General features: G+C 35.4%; 1 protein-coding gene across 2 annotated transcripts in view; it reads left to right on the forward strand.

The window, feature by feature from the left end:
• The window catches only part of LOC117342810 (neurogenic locus notch homolog protein 2-like), a 40,450-nt gene extending 24,008 nt beyond the window's left edge, over positions 1–16,442 (forward strand). Inside the window, exons 14-43 of one of the 2 annotated variants that reach the window (XM_033905067.1) lie at positions 281–393; positions 789–856; positions 2,252–2,520; positions 2,825–2,937; positions 3,320–3,387; positions 3,574–3,845; positions 4,362–4,481; positions 4,713–4,826; positions 5,081–5,197; positions 5,809–6,039; positions 6,553–6,672; positions 7,046–7,159; positions 7,828–7,947; positions 8,397–8,510; positions 8,637–8,750; positions 9,126–9,239; positions 10,050–10,163; positions 10,345–10,461; positions 10,887–11,000; positions 11,504–11,617; positions 11,832–11,945; positions 12,427–12,546; positions 12,944–13,060; positions 13,211–13,324; positions 13,550–13,666; positions 14,096–14,212; positions 14,406–14,525; positions 14,900–15,130; positions 15,683–15,802; positions 16,127–16,442. In XM_033905067.1, coding sequence (XP_033760958.1) covers positions 281–393; positions 789–856; positions 2,252–2,520; positions 2,825–2,937; positions 3,320–3,387; positions 3,574–3,845; positions 4,362–4,481; positions 4,713–4,826; positions 5,081–5,197; positions 5,809–6,039; positions 6,553–6,672; positions 7,046–7,159; positions 7,828–7,947; positions 8,397–8,510; positions 8,637–8,750; positions 9,126–9,239; positions 10,050–10,163; positions 10,345–10,461; positions 10,887–11,000; positions 11,504–11,617; positions 11,832–11,945; positions 12,427–12,546; positions 12,944–13,060; positions 13,211–13,324; positions 13,550–13,666; positions 14,096–14,212; positions 14,406–14,525; positions 14,900–15,130; positions 15,683–15,802; positions 16,127–16,266 — 3,950 coding nt within the window. In that variant the 3' untranslated portion in view covers positions 16,267–16,442. The remainder of the gene's footprint in view (positions 1–280; positions 394–788; positions 857–2,251; positions 2,521–2,824; positions 2,938–3,319; positions 3,388–3,573; positions 3,846–4,361; positions 4,482–4,712; positions 4,827–5,080; positions 5,198–5,808; positions 6,040–6,552; positions 6,673–7,045; positions 7,160–7,827; positions 7,948–8,396; positions 8,511–8,636; positions 8,751–9,125; positions 9,240–10,049; positions 10,164–10,344; positions 10,462–10,886; positions 11,001–11,503; positions 11,618–11,831; positions 11,946–12,426; positions 12,547–12,943; positions 13,061–13,210; positions 13,325–13,549; positions 13,667–14,095; positions 14,213–14,405; positions 14,526–14,899; positions 15,131–15,682; positions 15,803–16,126) is intronic. The other variant, XM_033905068.1, reaches the window with a different exon arrangement.
• The last annotated feature ends 133 nt before the right edge of the window (positions 16,443–16,575 follow it).

A 16,575-nucleotide genomic window follows, 5' to 3' on the forward strand; every position in this document is an offset into this window, starting at 1 on the left:
CCCTTTCCGTTCTCTTTTTGAGCAGTTAACCTTATCTGGTTTTGACCCAGATTGACATAGCGGGTGTTGGCGACGAAATAAAATGTACTATGCCATCTGTCTTCATGCATATCCGTCTTTTTTTTTTAAGTGTATCCACGCTTTATCGGGAGGGAATAAAAACTACGGTTGATTTCTCTTGTCGGCATTCCATTATAACATTACAAGCAGCCATTTGTTTTCGCTAACTATTAAATCAAGAAGAGTTAACCATTGAATTTATACGTCTTTGTATTTTAAGATGCCACCTATGCCAACATGACATATGGACTCTACGACTTCAAATACACCAGTGATCTGGCAAATCCAAACTCACACCGATACCGCGAGCTCCAATCTAAATTCTGTGATGAGGTAAATGCAAACGCTGATATGATTTAATCCTTTCAAGTGAATACTTACACAAAATACGATGAACATATACTCTAAGAAATAAATACGTTATAATGTGTTAATGAAAATAACATCATTGATTCTACTTAATGATAACTCATTCTGTAGTAATTGAAAAGGGTATTAATGATTTAGATATAAGCAATATGACATCTGTTTTGCGCATTGGAAAGTGCTTTCTTTTCAAGTTCCTGTAATACTATTGCGCAATAGTTTGGCTACGCAAATAGAAAATGAAACAATAGAATTAAAATGCATTACCCGTATCCTTGGAGAATATGAATTATTAGATAAGAATGATTATACGGTTTTTCTCTTTTTGTCATTTTGACAGTAACGCTATTTTTTAATTGCAGTTACGCCGTTATTTCAAATCCGCAAGCGTTTCAAAACATTTACAACAGTGTCAGATCGACTACTTTGAGTGAGTATACAGTTAAAAAAATACCGAACATTTTCAGTGAGTATACAGTTAGATATCACGCATGTGGGTTAATGTTGCGTCCCGTTTTGTTGCTCATTAGTGTATTCATGTAAAATATACATTGTTGTACATTGTTGCAACTTGTACATTCCAATGACGTCACATTGTTTACAGATCCCGCGTTGTGTCTGCACTGCCTGACACGAAGGCTTCATTCTGTGTTTTTTAATGTTTTTGTTAGTTTTCTGATAATTCAATTGATCAGGTATGATTAAACAACCCCAATCAATATGAGGTGTGATTGTAATTTTAAGTTTAAACCGCATGTTGCGAAAAATACTTCAACTTTCACTTTGTCAGTGCATTCGTGATCGCAGCTTCGATCGGCTGTCATGGCAACGACGAGGACGGTGGTTTCATCACAGTGACGAATTTACAAACTTGCATGTGTACAGCCGAAAACTTCTAACTATACCTTATGTCTTTGGGAATCATCTGTAAATAATTAATTGAATTAGTTACGATCCATTGCATTCGTTTATTAACGTTTGTTCGTTTCTATATGCCGATTTCGGTACTTAAAACACTGAAGAGTTCCAATATTGGAGAATGAACATTAACACTTGCTCTATGAATCGTCCTAGAGCACCCGACTACCCTAAATCAATACTTATGAAACAGGTACGAGCGTGAAGGTAATTGTATGAGAGCAACGAAAAGTGCTGTACATTCTTACGAAAATGACAAACATCGTCAAAATTACTTAAAAAGTAGTCAATTAATCGGCATTTCTTCAATTAACACCAGTTTATAACGCCGTTATGTAACCATACTTGAATAAATAGAAGAATGTACAGCACTTTTTCTCGGTTTCTTAGCACGATGAATAAATGTATCATATTTGTTTGTACGACAAAAAACGTTGGTCGGGTGCTCTGGCCATATTTACCGACCAAGTGTTAATGTAGTCCTTCGTGCCGGTCACGTGACCACGCGAGAACACGAGGAACGACGAAAACATCCCGATAAAGACGTTGGACACCTAACATTAAAATCCGATCAAAAAAACAAACAGAACTAACCGGGAAATCATTAAATATTGAATTTATATTAAAACATGATGTTTTTTGTTCTTTTTTAATTATAAATGCAACATCAACCCACATGCGCATATCGAACACTTTCAGTTAGTGTATATCTTAATCAAATTGAATAGTTTTCACTATACATTTATATATTAAACCGATGACATTCAGTTTTTATACGTATGATACCTATAATAAATAAAAAAAATTATGTTGATTTCCGATACATTGTATACATTTAGGTAAATCAACAGTAATTCTTATGCTAGATGATACTTCAAATTTATACCAAACATTTCTTCTCCTTCAGACGTTTTCCGAGCAACGTTAACTTCCATCTCACATTTTCGGCTCCAAACGGAGAATATATACGGGATGACATCACACATGTATTTAAGAATGTCGCACCTCATGAAATGCGAGATGGATTTGATCTGGTGGATATTGGAGCACTGAAGTTGATATGGGATAGGTCTGACCTGGACCTCAAGGCCACTAACTATACTGTGGATACGAAGACTATCAACATCTCTCCATCAACAACTAGTACTATGTCCGCCACGACAACCATTGTATATTGTACGTGTGACATTTCATTATCAAGTGACATAAATTCATTGTTACGTGACATTTTTATTATCACGGAGCATTTCATTATTACAATATATTATTATACATGTACGTCTTTGTAGTTTGTGGAAATGAAATGGTAAATGTAATTACAATAAAAAGAATTGATACTGTTTCCTTTTGTAATATTAGAAAAGATTGATCGTACTTCTTTCATGTTAAGAATGTGTTTGAGAGATTAATATTCTGGAAAAAAATAATATACATTACTCGATTTGCATACATCTAAAACTACACTTTAATATGTTTTTAGCCGCGACGAAGGTAGAACTAACATGTAATTTGTACAACTGGAGTCTACCAATCGAGTATTCCGATCGTGCTACCCATCCATTCAAACAGCAGGAAAAAAGTCTGTGTAGTGATGTGAGTATATTGTTAAAGGTCCACATTAACTATATATTCAAACTGCAAGAGATAATCTATGTTGCAATGTGAGTGTAGGTATTTCGGCACATGGTGCGTATCATGTAAAAAAAATCGTGCACATAGTCTTTTAAATGTCAATTCAAACAAATAGATAACGTAATTGTTTACAGTGATGCTAAGGAAGTGTAGGCAATTGTAACTGTGCCATTTAAACTGAGTTATTTAACTTTTTTTTATTCTTTGCTTAAACTGTAAAACGTTGAAGATACAGAAGTTATTACATTTTGTCAGTGAAGAAACACGTGTAAATAAATCATGTTCAGTTTTACTACCAGATGTTTATGTCATTTTTGTTTTATATGTCGAATGTAATTTACAGGTGCGGAAATTCTACAACAACAGTGTGTTGAACTCGGAGTTCTTGGAATGTTATATTATGAATTTCGGGTACGTTTTTTTCGATTGTCTCTCATATCTCAGTGGAATTCTTTGAATAATAAAGCTGTAACTACTTAGACTGTCCTACTAATATAATGTTTATGTAGTGAATAATTAATATAAGTTATTTTACATTTTAAATTGGAGAAGGTTCATGTGTGTTCTGTATTGCCAAAGTTGTTTTCTCAATTTTAGCCTCAAGACAACACCCAAGACAATCAAGTTCAGTAGCTACTTCAGCCACGCTTACACACCGAGTCTGGCTGGTCTTTCTGTTGACATCCTTCAGGTCAACGCTCCAAAGACTTCAATCGCAGGGAAGGATTACTTCCGGTTGGATAATCTACTTCTAGAAACCGGAAGCTGTAAAACGAATATGAAGCCGTCTAATTGGACCATGGAAGATCATTCACAGCATCCGCATATCTCTACGACTCCGTCTGTCCCTGAAGCCACCACTTCACTCAGTAAGATATTTGTCGGATCACGGACTATTTTAATTTGTTTGCATGCATTCAGGTAGACTAATTAAGGATTTTTTTATTTCTCTTTTCAGTACAAAAAAAAGCGACCAAAATAAAGTTGACATGCACATTTGATCTGTTAGAATCTATGTCTCTCCACTAAACACCTCACTTGACATTGCTTTGTATCTGATTTGCTGCTTATCCCAAACAAGGAAGGACATTGGTTCCGATCTCAGAATAAGGCAAACCGAAGATTTTTCCATGTCCGAATGGGTGGCATGCTACTGTGTCTTCTCTTTGTTTCATTGTTGGTATTTTGATAGTATAGCGATAGTTTGACAACCGATGGGGTCGAGAATGTTGTGTCTTGGCTAAGGCAATTCCGAGTAGCAAAACTATTAAGTGAGGTGTCTTTCTTGGACATTTTTGTACTTTTTCACTACTATAAATGAGTTTTGGTACTGTCTCTTTTTAAATGACACGTAACTGTATTGTCATGTCCTTACTCGTCCACAGCTATGATACCATGCCTGCTGAACAGATGTCAGCATGGTTCCACCTGTATACAGACCACACAGCAAGGCAAGAGCAATTGTATCTGTCCTCCAGGATGGAAAGGCGCTTTCTGCGAATACGGTGAGTAGCTATCAACTTCAAAGGTATTATTGTTCTTTGTTTAGTTTCTTGAATTACTTCCACTTAATGGGTATTTCAGAATTCCTGTTCTTCAGTATATGTACGATTAAATCAACTTTAGAAGTAGACATCGATGGAAATATTGTAATTTGTAGAACTGCGATTTGATTAATCTGAATATCAAATCGTTGAAATGTTACATCCGTTTAACTTCTACTTTCCTTATTGAAGACGTGGACGAGTGTGAGGTGAACATGTGTCAGAATGGAGGTGTATGTGAGAACACCCCCGGATCTTACTACTGCAAGTGTCCTATGGGCTGGACAGGCAAACATTGTCAAGACGGTGAGTGACTCCTTCTTATAAATAATGTCTGCTTTATGTTGTCAACAAGTTGGCCGTAAATCCTGTCTAATGTCAAAGTGTGCAATGACCAAATCCGTATTTTTTTAATTTTCATTTATTATCTTTATCGTAGCGTTGAAAAACTACATATATGATATCTCCTTCAACATCTAGGAAAATTAATCCTATCGAGTTTTCAAATGACTCCCTTTTCTTGTCTTCAAATTAATTAATATTTTTCATATTCATTTCAGACCAAAACGAATGCAACAGCATGAGTCCATGTCTGTATGACGGTACATGCGTCAATACACCTGGCTCCTATATCTGTATGTGTGTACCCGGCAGGACAGGCACCAACTGTGAATTTGGTAAGATGTTTACATATCTAAAGTGAACTGATACACTTTTTACGGAATGCGACGGTCATATACTACCTAATGCTGTCTCACTTACATTCATCTTGATTACAACTTACTTGTCTTGATCAGCACATCGTGGCACGGTCACTATCATATAAATTGAAAGTCATCAATTTTAAATGTTGAGGCAGACGTCCTGTACATACTGCATCTACATACATTTTGACAGTCGTTATCAGCAATAATGAAACATATTAAGACAATTAAGATTCGTTTGAACTACATTGATATATATTTTGGGAGTCATTGTGAACTACATTAAATGACTTCCCTTTTTTTTTTTTTTTTTTTTTTGCTACTTTGAAAGAATTACCCCCTTTTGTCCCGTCAATTATCCCCTTTAGTCCCGTCAATTATCCCCCTTTTGTCCCGTCAATCATCCCCCTTAGTCCCGTCAATCATCCCCCTTAGTCCCGTCAAGTATCCCCCTAAGTCCCGTCAGTTATCTCCCTTAGTCCCTTCAATTACCCCCCTTAGTCCCGTCATTTATACCCTAAAGTCCCGTCTACCATTGAAATAAATGTAACTATGTCACATTTTTGACCGTTATGATTGGACAGATGTGAATGAGTGTAGACAGACTGACATTTGTCAAAATGGTGGAACTTGTGTCAACATTCCTGGTTCCTTCTTCTGCTCGTGCGACCGAGGCTGGACAGGGGACCTCTGTGACGTGGACATCAACGAGTGTACGCTGAATGTGTGTCAACACAACGCTAGCTGCCTCAACACCCAGGGATCGTTCCGATGTGTTTGTCCTAACGGCTGGACAGGGAACTACTGTGAATTAGGTAACATTCTTCTTAATATTCATTGCACGTACCATTTGAAATATTTGATAATGCACAGACATCAGGTTCGTCCGTTTTGTATGACCTTAGATCACCCTTATCAACAGTCAGGGTCATTTATGGACGTGTCTGGTTTGGAAGTGGTGAAAAGCCGGAGAAAAAACACTGGCCCATGGTCAGTAATCATGCAAATGCCCCACGTGGGTTTCGAACTAGCAACTCAGAGGTAGAGGGCTAGTGGTAAAGTGTCGGGACACCTAAATCCCTCGGCCACCGTGGCACCATGCTATCAGTTACCACCACCCTATTCATGGAATGAAGACGTATATTTTACATTTATATTCGTCTCACCTGGAAAATGAATGTATATGTAATTCACACACGGTTGAATTGAAGCTTTTAAATGTCATCAGTAAAAATAAAAAAAAGGAATAGTCACAATAATATACCTCGAATTTCAAATTACGTCAGGATTATTCCCTAATATTTATGTACAATGCTTGTATATTTCAGACGTATTTGAATGCGTAGAATACCGAGGAATTTGTGCAAACGGAGCGACATGTATCAACACTCAGGGTGGATATAGGTGTCGCTGTCCACAAGGCTGGAAGGGTGATAACTGTACCGTCGGTACGTACGATGATGAATTATCATTTGAATGAGAGATTTTAACAAGCTTACTGGTCAATAACATAGTTTTAGTTCTATTATTGGAAAGTGACAAAATATATAACTATATCTAAACATTAATATTTTAAACTGTTTCATATTACAAAAAAAATGAATTGGCTTAAATTACAACTCAATTTATGTTATAAATTCTCGTTCATAATACAGCATTAATTTTAGGGAAAAAACAACAATTATATGGCATAATCAATTGTCTAAGTATTGTCATACGTATTTTACCTATTAACATATACTGAAATTTAAAGAGGTTGTGCATAAAATATGATTACTTGAAATGCATTTGACAAATGTTTTTGTTGTGTTTTATATAAAGATGAACTGGAATGTGCCACAAGTCCCTGTTACAATGGCGCTACCTGTGAAGAGGTGGGAGGAGGCTACACATGTGTGTGTCTACCGGGTTACACAGGCGTAAACTGTCAGCTAGGTATGGTGGTACAAACAAATCATTTATTATCATTTTATCAAACTTGGTCATAACACATCTACTAATAGATACGGGTTAACAATACAATTAGATATTGTAAAATTTGTCTCGTATGTTCTTATGTATGTGCATATATATACCAAAGTTAGTTTACAGCATAACATTCCACCAAATAATTTGGTAGCAATATCCGTCCAACCTGTAACAATTGGACTATGTAAATATAACCTGTCTTGTTATAACGAATCATAAGTGTTATATAATTAACGAAAATTGAATTTCCAACAATAATCCGCTGTATCTTTTTTATAATTGGTCGGTATACTCTGAGCAAACATATTTGGTCATATGGACATTCGAAACATCAAAGTCATTATCTCGCTTAATACACCTTTCACCTTGTTCGCGTGAATATAAAACAGCGAAGAGATAATGCAATACAATAGGCAGATAAGCGGAAGACGTTTCACCTCCGAAGCACATCATAAAATTGTAATTGTACTTTTTTCTGGGTGGTTAAAATCTTCATTTTGCTTATATTTAACCTTCCCTTTATCTTATATATTTTTGAATTAAAATAACTGATTTTTGTTTAAACATCGATATTGTGTTGTTTTTCTATCAAACCAAGTGAAATGTTTTAATTTGGAAACATTTATCCTTTGCAGATATCAACGAGTGCTATACTTTGGCGGACGTATGTTTCAGTAGAGGAGAATGTATCAATACCGAAGGAGGATATAGTTGTAAATGTACTCCAGGCTGGACTGGTTCTTTCTGTGAAAACGGTAATATCACCATGACGATATGTCCTGTTTACGTTCCACTTATTGACCTCGCAATATAACTTAGTGTTAATCAATCTTATCCGTAATAGTTTTTGTAGATACTAGAACAGTATTTCCAAAAATTTAATTACTTTTAAAACTCTGATGTGAAACCATTTACTATATACTTAAAATATCGGCATTTTTTTAAAATTCCAATAAAAGCACTTGCATAGACAAATAGCAACTACGTCACATTGTTTTTTCTGGCGTAGTGATGCTTTACAAAGGTTCCTAATATAGATGACCCGGTAAATTGTCAAATAGTATACTATGGCATTTGTATTTGGAAAGATATATTGATACCATGCTGACGATACCCTATGCAAATGATCCTTAGACAATATCTTGTCGAATAACAAGCTATATGACATCCAAATGAATTTCTGTGTTGATGATTTTCTATACAGATGATCCGGAGTGCCTTACGTTCCCGTGCCAGAACGACGGCACGTGTGTGGAATTAGACGGCTCGTACCGCTGTGACTGTCCAGAAGGTTTTATGGGCACCAACTGTGAAACAGGTGATGTAAACAAATACAACATAACTGCATGGTTTTCAGAACCGTACTATTGATAGTACGTAAACGAATTTAGATATTGAAATAAAACGTTTTTAAAATAAGATTTTAAAATTATTCCTGTTGCAGACGTTCAAGAATGTGCTACAAATCCTTGTGCTAATGGCGGAACATGCTTCGATACTTTTGGCTCATTTTACTGCGAATGTCCTCCGGGATTCACAGGGAAATATTGCAGAGTTGGTGAGTACTAGGACACACCATAATATTAGTATTTTATAATCAAAAGGAAGATAAATGTCATAACCATCTTCACGTAATATTTGTTATCTAGTGGGTAGTATTTCTGCGTGTATGTCACAAGTGTAATATGACTTAAAACCCTGTCAAAATGTAAGTATATTGAGTTATGTGATAAAAATCTTGAATTTGTTTTCATTTCATATTTCTCAATTGTCTCGATGTTTTGATTTTTGGTCGCCATGGCTCGCAAACGTCTATGACTGGTTTCGCTAATCTCACATGAAATGAAAAAAAATAAGATCGTTTATGAAAAACATACTCTATCTATGATTTGATGGTCGTTGTAATACATGTTTATGATATTAATTCTAACAGATATCCCGGAATGTGACGCTACGCCTTGCCAGAACGGAGGTACATGTGTTAACACGTTTGGATCCTACTACTGTACCTGCTCGTTAGGCTGGGTAGGACTCAACTGTTCGACAGGTAATGTATATATAACTTAATGTTAAACTAAGCTTGTTTATTTATATTCAAAATCTATCTGTTTATTACTTGTGAACTGATCGTGATATCCAAATATTAATCGGTACGACTACTCTGAACTCATTCTAATCGTGTCTTTTGTTTTGCTGTTCAATGTTTTTTTGTATGTATGTCATGTATGTCTCTACCATACATCTTAGTTGAGATCGTGACTCCACGTAGATTTTACCTAGATTCAGGTCGTCCATGAAGCTGAAGACGCTTACCCTTCCAGAACACATGGTCTAATTATCCTTATTTTATTTTTTTATTTTTCAAGGGTCTCCGAGCAAATCTATATTATTGTTTTATTTTGTCATGGTTTTGTTCCACTTAGAGTCAGAATTATGGTTTTGTTGTTATTATTATATATATTTTATTCTGTATTGTTTACCTACCAATATGTATTTACGTAGTGGTAATAGCTCTCTGTATCTATAAAGCTGTCTATGCCAACATAGTAGAAGTTCAGAATATCATAGGGAATATAGAGATCAGTTTTACATATAAAGATGTCACGACAATTTCGATATATGATGAATACCTGTTGAGCATGCCTCTCTTGGCACTGAATGTTTCAAATCCATTCTAGGTCTTTCAATTTTTAATCATCTTTGCATACTGTAGCATTTTCCATTCATGATCGTTTACTGAGAAAAACACATACGTTTTGTCCGGGTCTTGTTGATTGTGTTCCCGAGTAGATGGTTGTAGTTATAATCTGGTTTTAGAGTTCATACATTTAAATGTACGGTATATTTTATGCGACAGGTGTGAATGAATGTCTACAATTTCCTTGTGCTAATGGAGCTACATGTGAAGATACCCCAGGCTCCTACATATGTCACTGCCCGTCTGGCTACCACGGGTCTAACTGTGAGATAGGTACGTGCGATGAGATAATACAACCATGATTATCAGTATCTGTCCGTTAGAACTAGAAATTTATTTCATTCAGAATGAATGTAACATCAAATTCAAAGATATATACATAATTGTAATTTGTTTTTTAATTAATATGAAATTATACGTTCTACTTGATACATGTATAAATATAACTTTGTAGATGACGATGAGTGTTCTCTCAGTAACCCGTGTATGAATGATGCCCTGTGTATCAATACGGTTGGTTCCTATGTGTGTCAGTGTGGGGACGGCTGGAGTGGACCATTATGTTCAGCAGGTAATAATATTATAGACCTGCATTTTTTTCAAAAGCCTAAAGTCTAAAATCGTTCTCTACAGCATGACTTACTGTTACATAACTACTGACTGCAGAAATTAAATGGATACACATTTTATGTACTGTAGCTTAATTAATTTTGATTTATTTAATAAGCAATACAACTTTTGATTGGTAGATCTGCGGTTAATTTACCTTATATAGTTTGATAAAGGTATAATCATAGCTTCTGTTGTAGAAGATTGTGACCACATACAACATTGTAATAACTCTGGACTGTTGCGATGAAATTTAACACAACGTTCTATCATGATACATCAACATTTCAAGTCACATTAGGTAATAAGAAATATTCTCCGAGATTGACAATTCTAGACAGTAACTGAACAAAATAGTTTTACTATCAATATTTTGGTGCATTTTAGATGTTGACGAGTGTGTAATAAACCCGTGTGATAACAATGGCACGTGTGTGAATTCTCCGGGGTCCTTTACCTGCCAATGTGACCCAGGATGGACTGGTCAGCGCTGTCGTATAGGTATGTGTGCACAAATAGACTGGCCAACCCAACCCATCGATACAACATATAACATATATTGCTAAAATTTGTTCACCTTATCGTCTTCTTATATCGACTATCATTTTGACTCCATGGTCGATTTCAAAAGACTGACCAGTTTGGTCTTCTCATTTTCTGATGTGTTTTTGTATGGACTTGTTACATTTTCGTTTAAGATTAGATTTTCTAGTTAAGCTTAGTAGTATCTTTTTCTGCTGTACTCATTTGCATCTCGATTCTATCGGATTTGACATGTTTAAATGATATTTGTAATCATTATAAAGACGTCATCTCCTAAAGACTAATTATATATTCAGAAAATGCAAAGGTTAGAATGATAACTTCATTTATCTACATAATTCGTGATTGAACAGCCTTATCATGTGTGTGGCAACATATTTCTAAGGGATACAGACCAAATAAACGTACAAGGAAATGGTTTGGCAAGACAATGCGATTGACATGCATATTTTGTTTTTCAGATTTGAACGAATGCAATATGCAGGTCTGTCAGAACGGAGGGACATGTATCAACTCGGCAGGGTCCTATAGGTGCGCGTGTCCCCTTGGTTATTTTGGACGTCACTGTAGCCAAGGTAACTATTGTTGAAGGTCGCGAAATTTCGTTTGAGCAGACCTTGTTCAATACGTCCATGGCATCAGTCGGTAAATAATTTGCTACTAGTATGTGTTATTGAATGATAGATATATACATAGATATATATATATAGAAATATTCACTTTCGTCAACATATCTGAAGGACGTGGCATCCTTTGCTTTCACAACTTTACTCATTTCTATGTAAACAGAGATAGACGAATGCGGACGTAAGCCGTGTGATAATGGTGCTGTCTGTATCAATACTCCAGGATCATACTACTGTAATTGTAAAACCGGCTGGACAGGCCAGAACTGCTCCAAAGGTAAGGGTTTTCTCTATGGCATCCCAATTATTATACTGCCGTTATAGGAATGTGATATGTTTACTTCTTTATATTTCAAATCGTTTACCATACTGATTCATAAGCCAAATATTATTTTCGAAAGTCGATACCTCGTATGAACAATATTCTTTGTAGATGTTATCTTGAACTCTGAAAAATAAATAGTCAAATTAATTGTTGTTTGATAAAATTCAAAAATCCCAACTTTATATCTAATAACTACCTATTGTACTGCATGTAATCACAATTATAAGATGAATTGATAATTTTTTATCATTTTGTACAGAGAACAATAAAGAACACTCTCTTTTATAATACACTTCCAAAGTTTTACACCAGGCATATGTTTTAGTAATTACAAAGGTTAGACAGCCTTTTGTTTAGCACCATAAACAATACTTTGTGTTATCACACATATTATAACATCCGTCTATGAACTAACTACTTGCTTCTACCCTAGATGTGAACGAGTGTGTTGCCCTGGCAGAACCCTGTCTATTTGGAGGAAGTTGTTCCAACACCAACGGATCATACGATTGCTTCTGTCTCCCTGGACGAGGAGGACCTACATGTGGTGACGGTGAGTTCAAGAATTATTCCCATTAGCTCGATTCGTGAACAAGATATTCGTCATACTAGAATATAATATTGTTATACTAGAATATAATATTTTCATACTAGAATATAATATTGTTATACTAGAATATATTGTTATACTAGAATATAATATTGTTATACTAGAATATGATATTGTTATACTAGAATATGGCATTGTTATACTAGAATATAATATTATTATACTAGAACATAACATTGTTATACTAGAACATGACATTGTTATACTAGAATATGATATTGTTATACTAGAATATGATAGTGTTATACTAGAATATAATATTGTTATACTAGAATATGATATTGTTATACTAGAATATGATATTGTTATAATATAATATTCATGTTTGTATATTTTTCAGACACTGATGAGTGCACACTTATTGCACCCTGTATGAATGGTGCCACTTGTGTAAACACGGAGGGTGCCTATACCTGTATTTGTTCCAGGGGCTGGGCCGGCCAGAACTGTGACGTTGGTAGGTATAAACCTGGGTGTATAATGTTGGAGTGTCTATATAATTAAATTCGGTATATGAGATAAATTGAATTTTGTGATAAACTACAAATTAAGAAGATGCATAGGTTGATATTGATTCTGAATTACCTAACAATTGTTTTCTCTACAGACGAAGATGAGTGTCAGATGAACCCCTGTCGCCATGGCGGCACATGCATGAATCTGATTGGCTCTTATCGTTGTGATTGTCCTGAGGGCTGGACGGGAAATCTCTGTGAAAGAGGTACGTAACATGAAACCAGGGGACCGGCAATTAACCGAGATATAGTCTATCAATAAAGATGACTTAGATATGGGATGCTCGATCGAAATCACTTGTTTAATGTTCCTATTGCGATACCAAAAATATGTTCAGTGACTATAATTGTTTTGATGGCCGATCGTGCTAGCATTTGATGTTGGTTTTAGTAATATTTGGTATTTAAATGATTACATTTTTTATTGACAGATCTAAATGAATGTGAATCAGCTATTGTGTGCATGAACGGAGGCACATGCATCAACAATCCTGGTTCGTTCACGTGCCGTTGTCCTGCTGGCTGGACCGGTACTAGGTGTGAACAAGGTGTGTAAAAATAATATATAATTGAAAAAGTTTGAAATCATAAAGTTCAGAGTCACACGTCGATAGTGAGGGTAAAATCTGATGATGTAAAGAGACGCTAGTATGGATATAAATTTTATTCTAGTCAAGAGCGAGTAAGACAAATGGTCAAACGACAATCCCGGTCGTCTGCATTAGTAATTGGCCATCTTTTATGTGATGTGGTCATTCAGGTTATTTCCGGTTCGACTAAGCTTTAAAATACGGTATAAATGGGGCGAAGTTAATATCACAATTGAATATTATCCAACATGTTGAAGTATGGATGATTTATATTTTGTGTATACTTAGTTATGAATATGCATTTAAATTAAAGTAATGCTTTAATAGTATCAATGTTGACAATACCACTGAAGGCTGCCATTATTATTCATTGGGTTGTTTGTTTAGATTTCAACGAATGTGGATTCCAAAACCCATGTCTAAATGGGGCGACATGTAATAATATCAACGGTTCCTTTGTGTGTAACTGTGTGGGTGGATGGACTGGACAAGTTTGTGGAGAAGGTAAGATAATCTGTCAATGCTATTAACAAATCTGTCAAACAAATCTACTGCTGCTCATCGAATATTTCAACCGCAAGTTTACAGTCTTACTCTCAGTTTGAAATGAAGCTGTTTCAATCTGTTCAGAATATTCATATCATATTTAGGCACCTGCATGATAATCTTTTATAATCACTTGTGTATTTATTCATAGATGTGAACGAGTGTCGAGAGTTGATCGCTCCCTGCTCTAACGGAGGAACCTGTCGGAATACCCCCGGATCCTACTACTGTGTCTGTCCTCCAGGCAGGACTGGTAAACTCTGCAAGGAAGGTAGGTTGATGTTGTCTGAAACTATCCCATCACTAGTCAGTGATGCCTTTGCTATGACAGTACCGTGAAGCTCTCTGAAGGTTTTTATTGCCTTACGATTTAAATATGTTTTAGTTTTTAAAAAGACTAAATGATTTGGCATTGTGGTCATATTACAGACACAGGAACTAATTTATTTTAGTTCTGAACAAATCTATTAGTTCCTAAATTTAAATTAAGAAAAACTGTTAGTTCTATGATTGTCTATGTAAATACCATCCCATTCTTTTTTAGCTGACATCGAAAATTTGAAATAAAGCGATATACGTTATAAGTGGTTATCAATGATAAAGAACAGTTATGACGACAACATATTACGATGTTTTCTGTTTCAGATATCAACGAGTGTCTCCAGTTTCCCTGTCTCAATTCCGCGACTTGTATTGATATGGCAGGATCATATCGATGTGAATGTTCCCAAGGATTTACCGGAAGTAACTGTCATCTCGACATTGACGAGTGTCTGACTTTGAATCCCTGTCAACATGGCGGCAGCTGCATCAACCTCTTTGGCTCATACACCTGTCAGTGTCCACTAGGCTGGACAGGGGTAAAGTGTGAGAACGGTAAGTTCGATATTTGCCCCGTAATATGAAAATCAAGGAATTCGATATCCGTTAATACGCTTAGTTTTTTCATTGCAACTCTCTCAGAACTAACCGTGTGAGCGTTACATTGCTTGAATTTATCCTAGAATTGACTAGTGCTTTTCCGTTGATGCAGAAGGCACTTTGCCCTTCCGTAACAACTTGTTTTATGCTTTATATATATCTTAAAGTCGTACATGTAAATAATTCCTTTGTTAATGTGTTTCCTCGTTTTCTTGATTTTGAGTAAATATAACGATTTTGTTTTTATGTTGATTACCTCCTACTGTGAATAGTTGTAATGAATACATCTTTATAATAGTATCAATAATAGCTAGCATGATATACTGAATGTCAAGAGTGAATGAAATCATCACTACGTTGCATCTTAACGCAATAAAAAAATAAAAAGATATTTGCTAAAAAAAAGTGATGTGAACAAGGTACAAATGGAACTTGTGTAAGAATGTTAAAACGTTTAGTGAATACATTTTTTTCTAATTTATAATTTTGATATATATCTGCTTCCAGATGTGAACGAATGTTCTGTTATGGTCCTCCCATGTCGGAATGGTGGAGAATGTATCAATACTGTAGGATCATACAACTGTCAATGTGTGACCGGATGGACTGGTCCTGATTGCAGTCAAGGTTTGCACCAAGATTTGTCTGATTGAATAAAAAAAATATCAAACACCTCAAGCCGAATACCTGTGGTATTATTTTAAAACTATGACAATTAGAGCTACTTAACATATACGTAAACTAAACGCATACGTGATAATCAATTATGTAATTACGCATACGTACCTATAGTTTATCTAGTTATCACAAATACTAGAATGTCACATCAAATCTTGAATCTATTACACTATATCGTAAAGAACTTTGTTGTCATTGCATTAACTGTTTGCTCTCATGTATTGTATACTTTTCATGTTTCGATGAATATATTAATTGTGCTGCCTTTAACAGACCTTGACGAGTGTTCACTGCACCAACCATGTCTACATAATGGCCAGTGCGTCAATACAGATGGATCGTATGCGTGCCAATGTACCATGGGTTGGACTGGCAAAGACTGCAAAGATAGTAAGGGAAAATTGATAGCATGACATGGTCTGGGCAGACAGAGATTAAAGAATATGGTACTCGTCAAGTGATCGTACGCATGTGTCATATTCAAATGTAACAGTAAAAAAAAAATGTTGAAACATAATTTATATAAGGCGATAAACTTCCATTACAAAGCCGACGGTTTCATGTACTGGCCACTTAGACGCCAAAGACCCCCCAAATAAAATTGTTTTGCAAAAATTTTTTAAATTTAAAATTAATTTTTCAAAAACGAAGGAAAATTTTTAAAATAACTTTGTTTTTTGAAAGGGGGATTTTCCAAGAAAAGGGAAAGGTCGTCCCCGGGA

This window comes from Pecten maximus, chromosome 14 (genome assembly GCF_902652985.1).
Source record: "Pecten maximus chromosome 14, xPecMax1.1, whole genome shotgun sequence".
Lineage (NCBI taxonomy): Eukaryota > Metazoa > Mollusca > Bivalvia > Pectinida > Pectinidae > Pecten > Pecten maximus.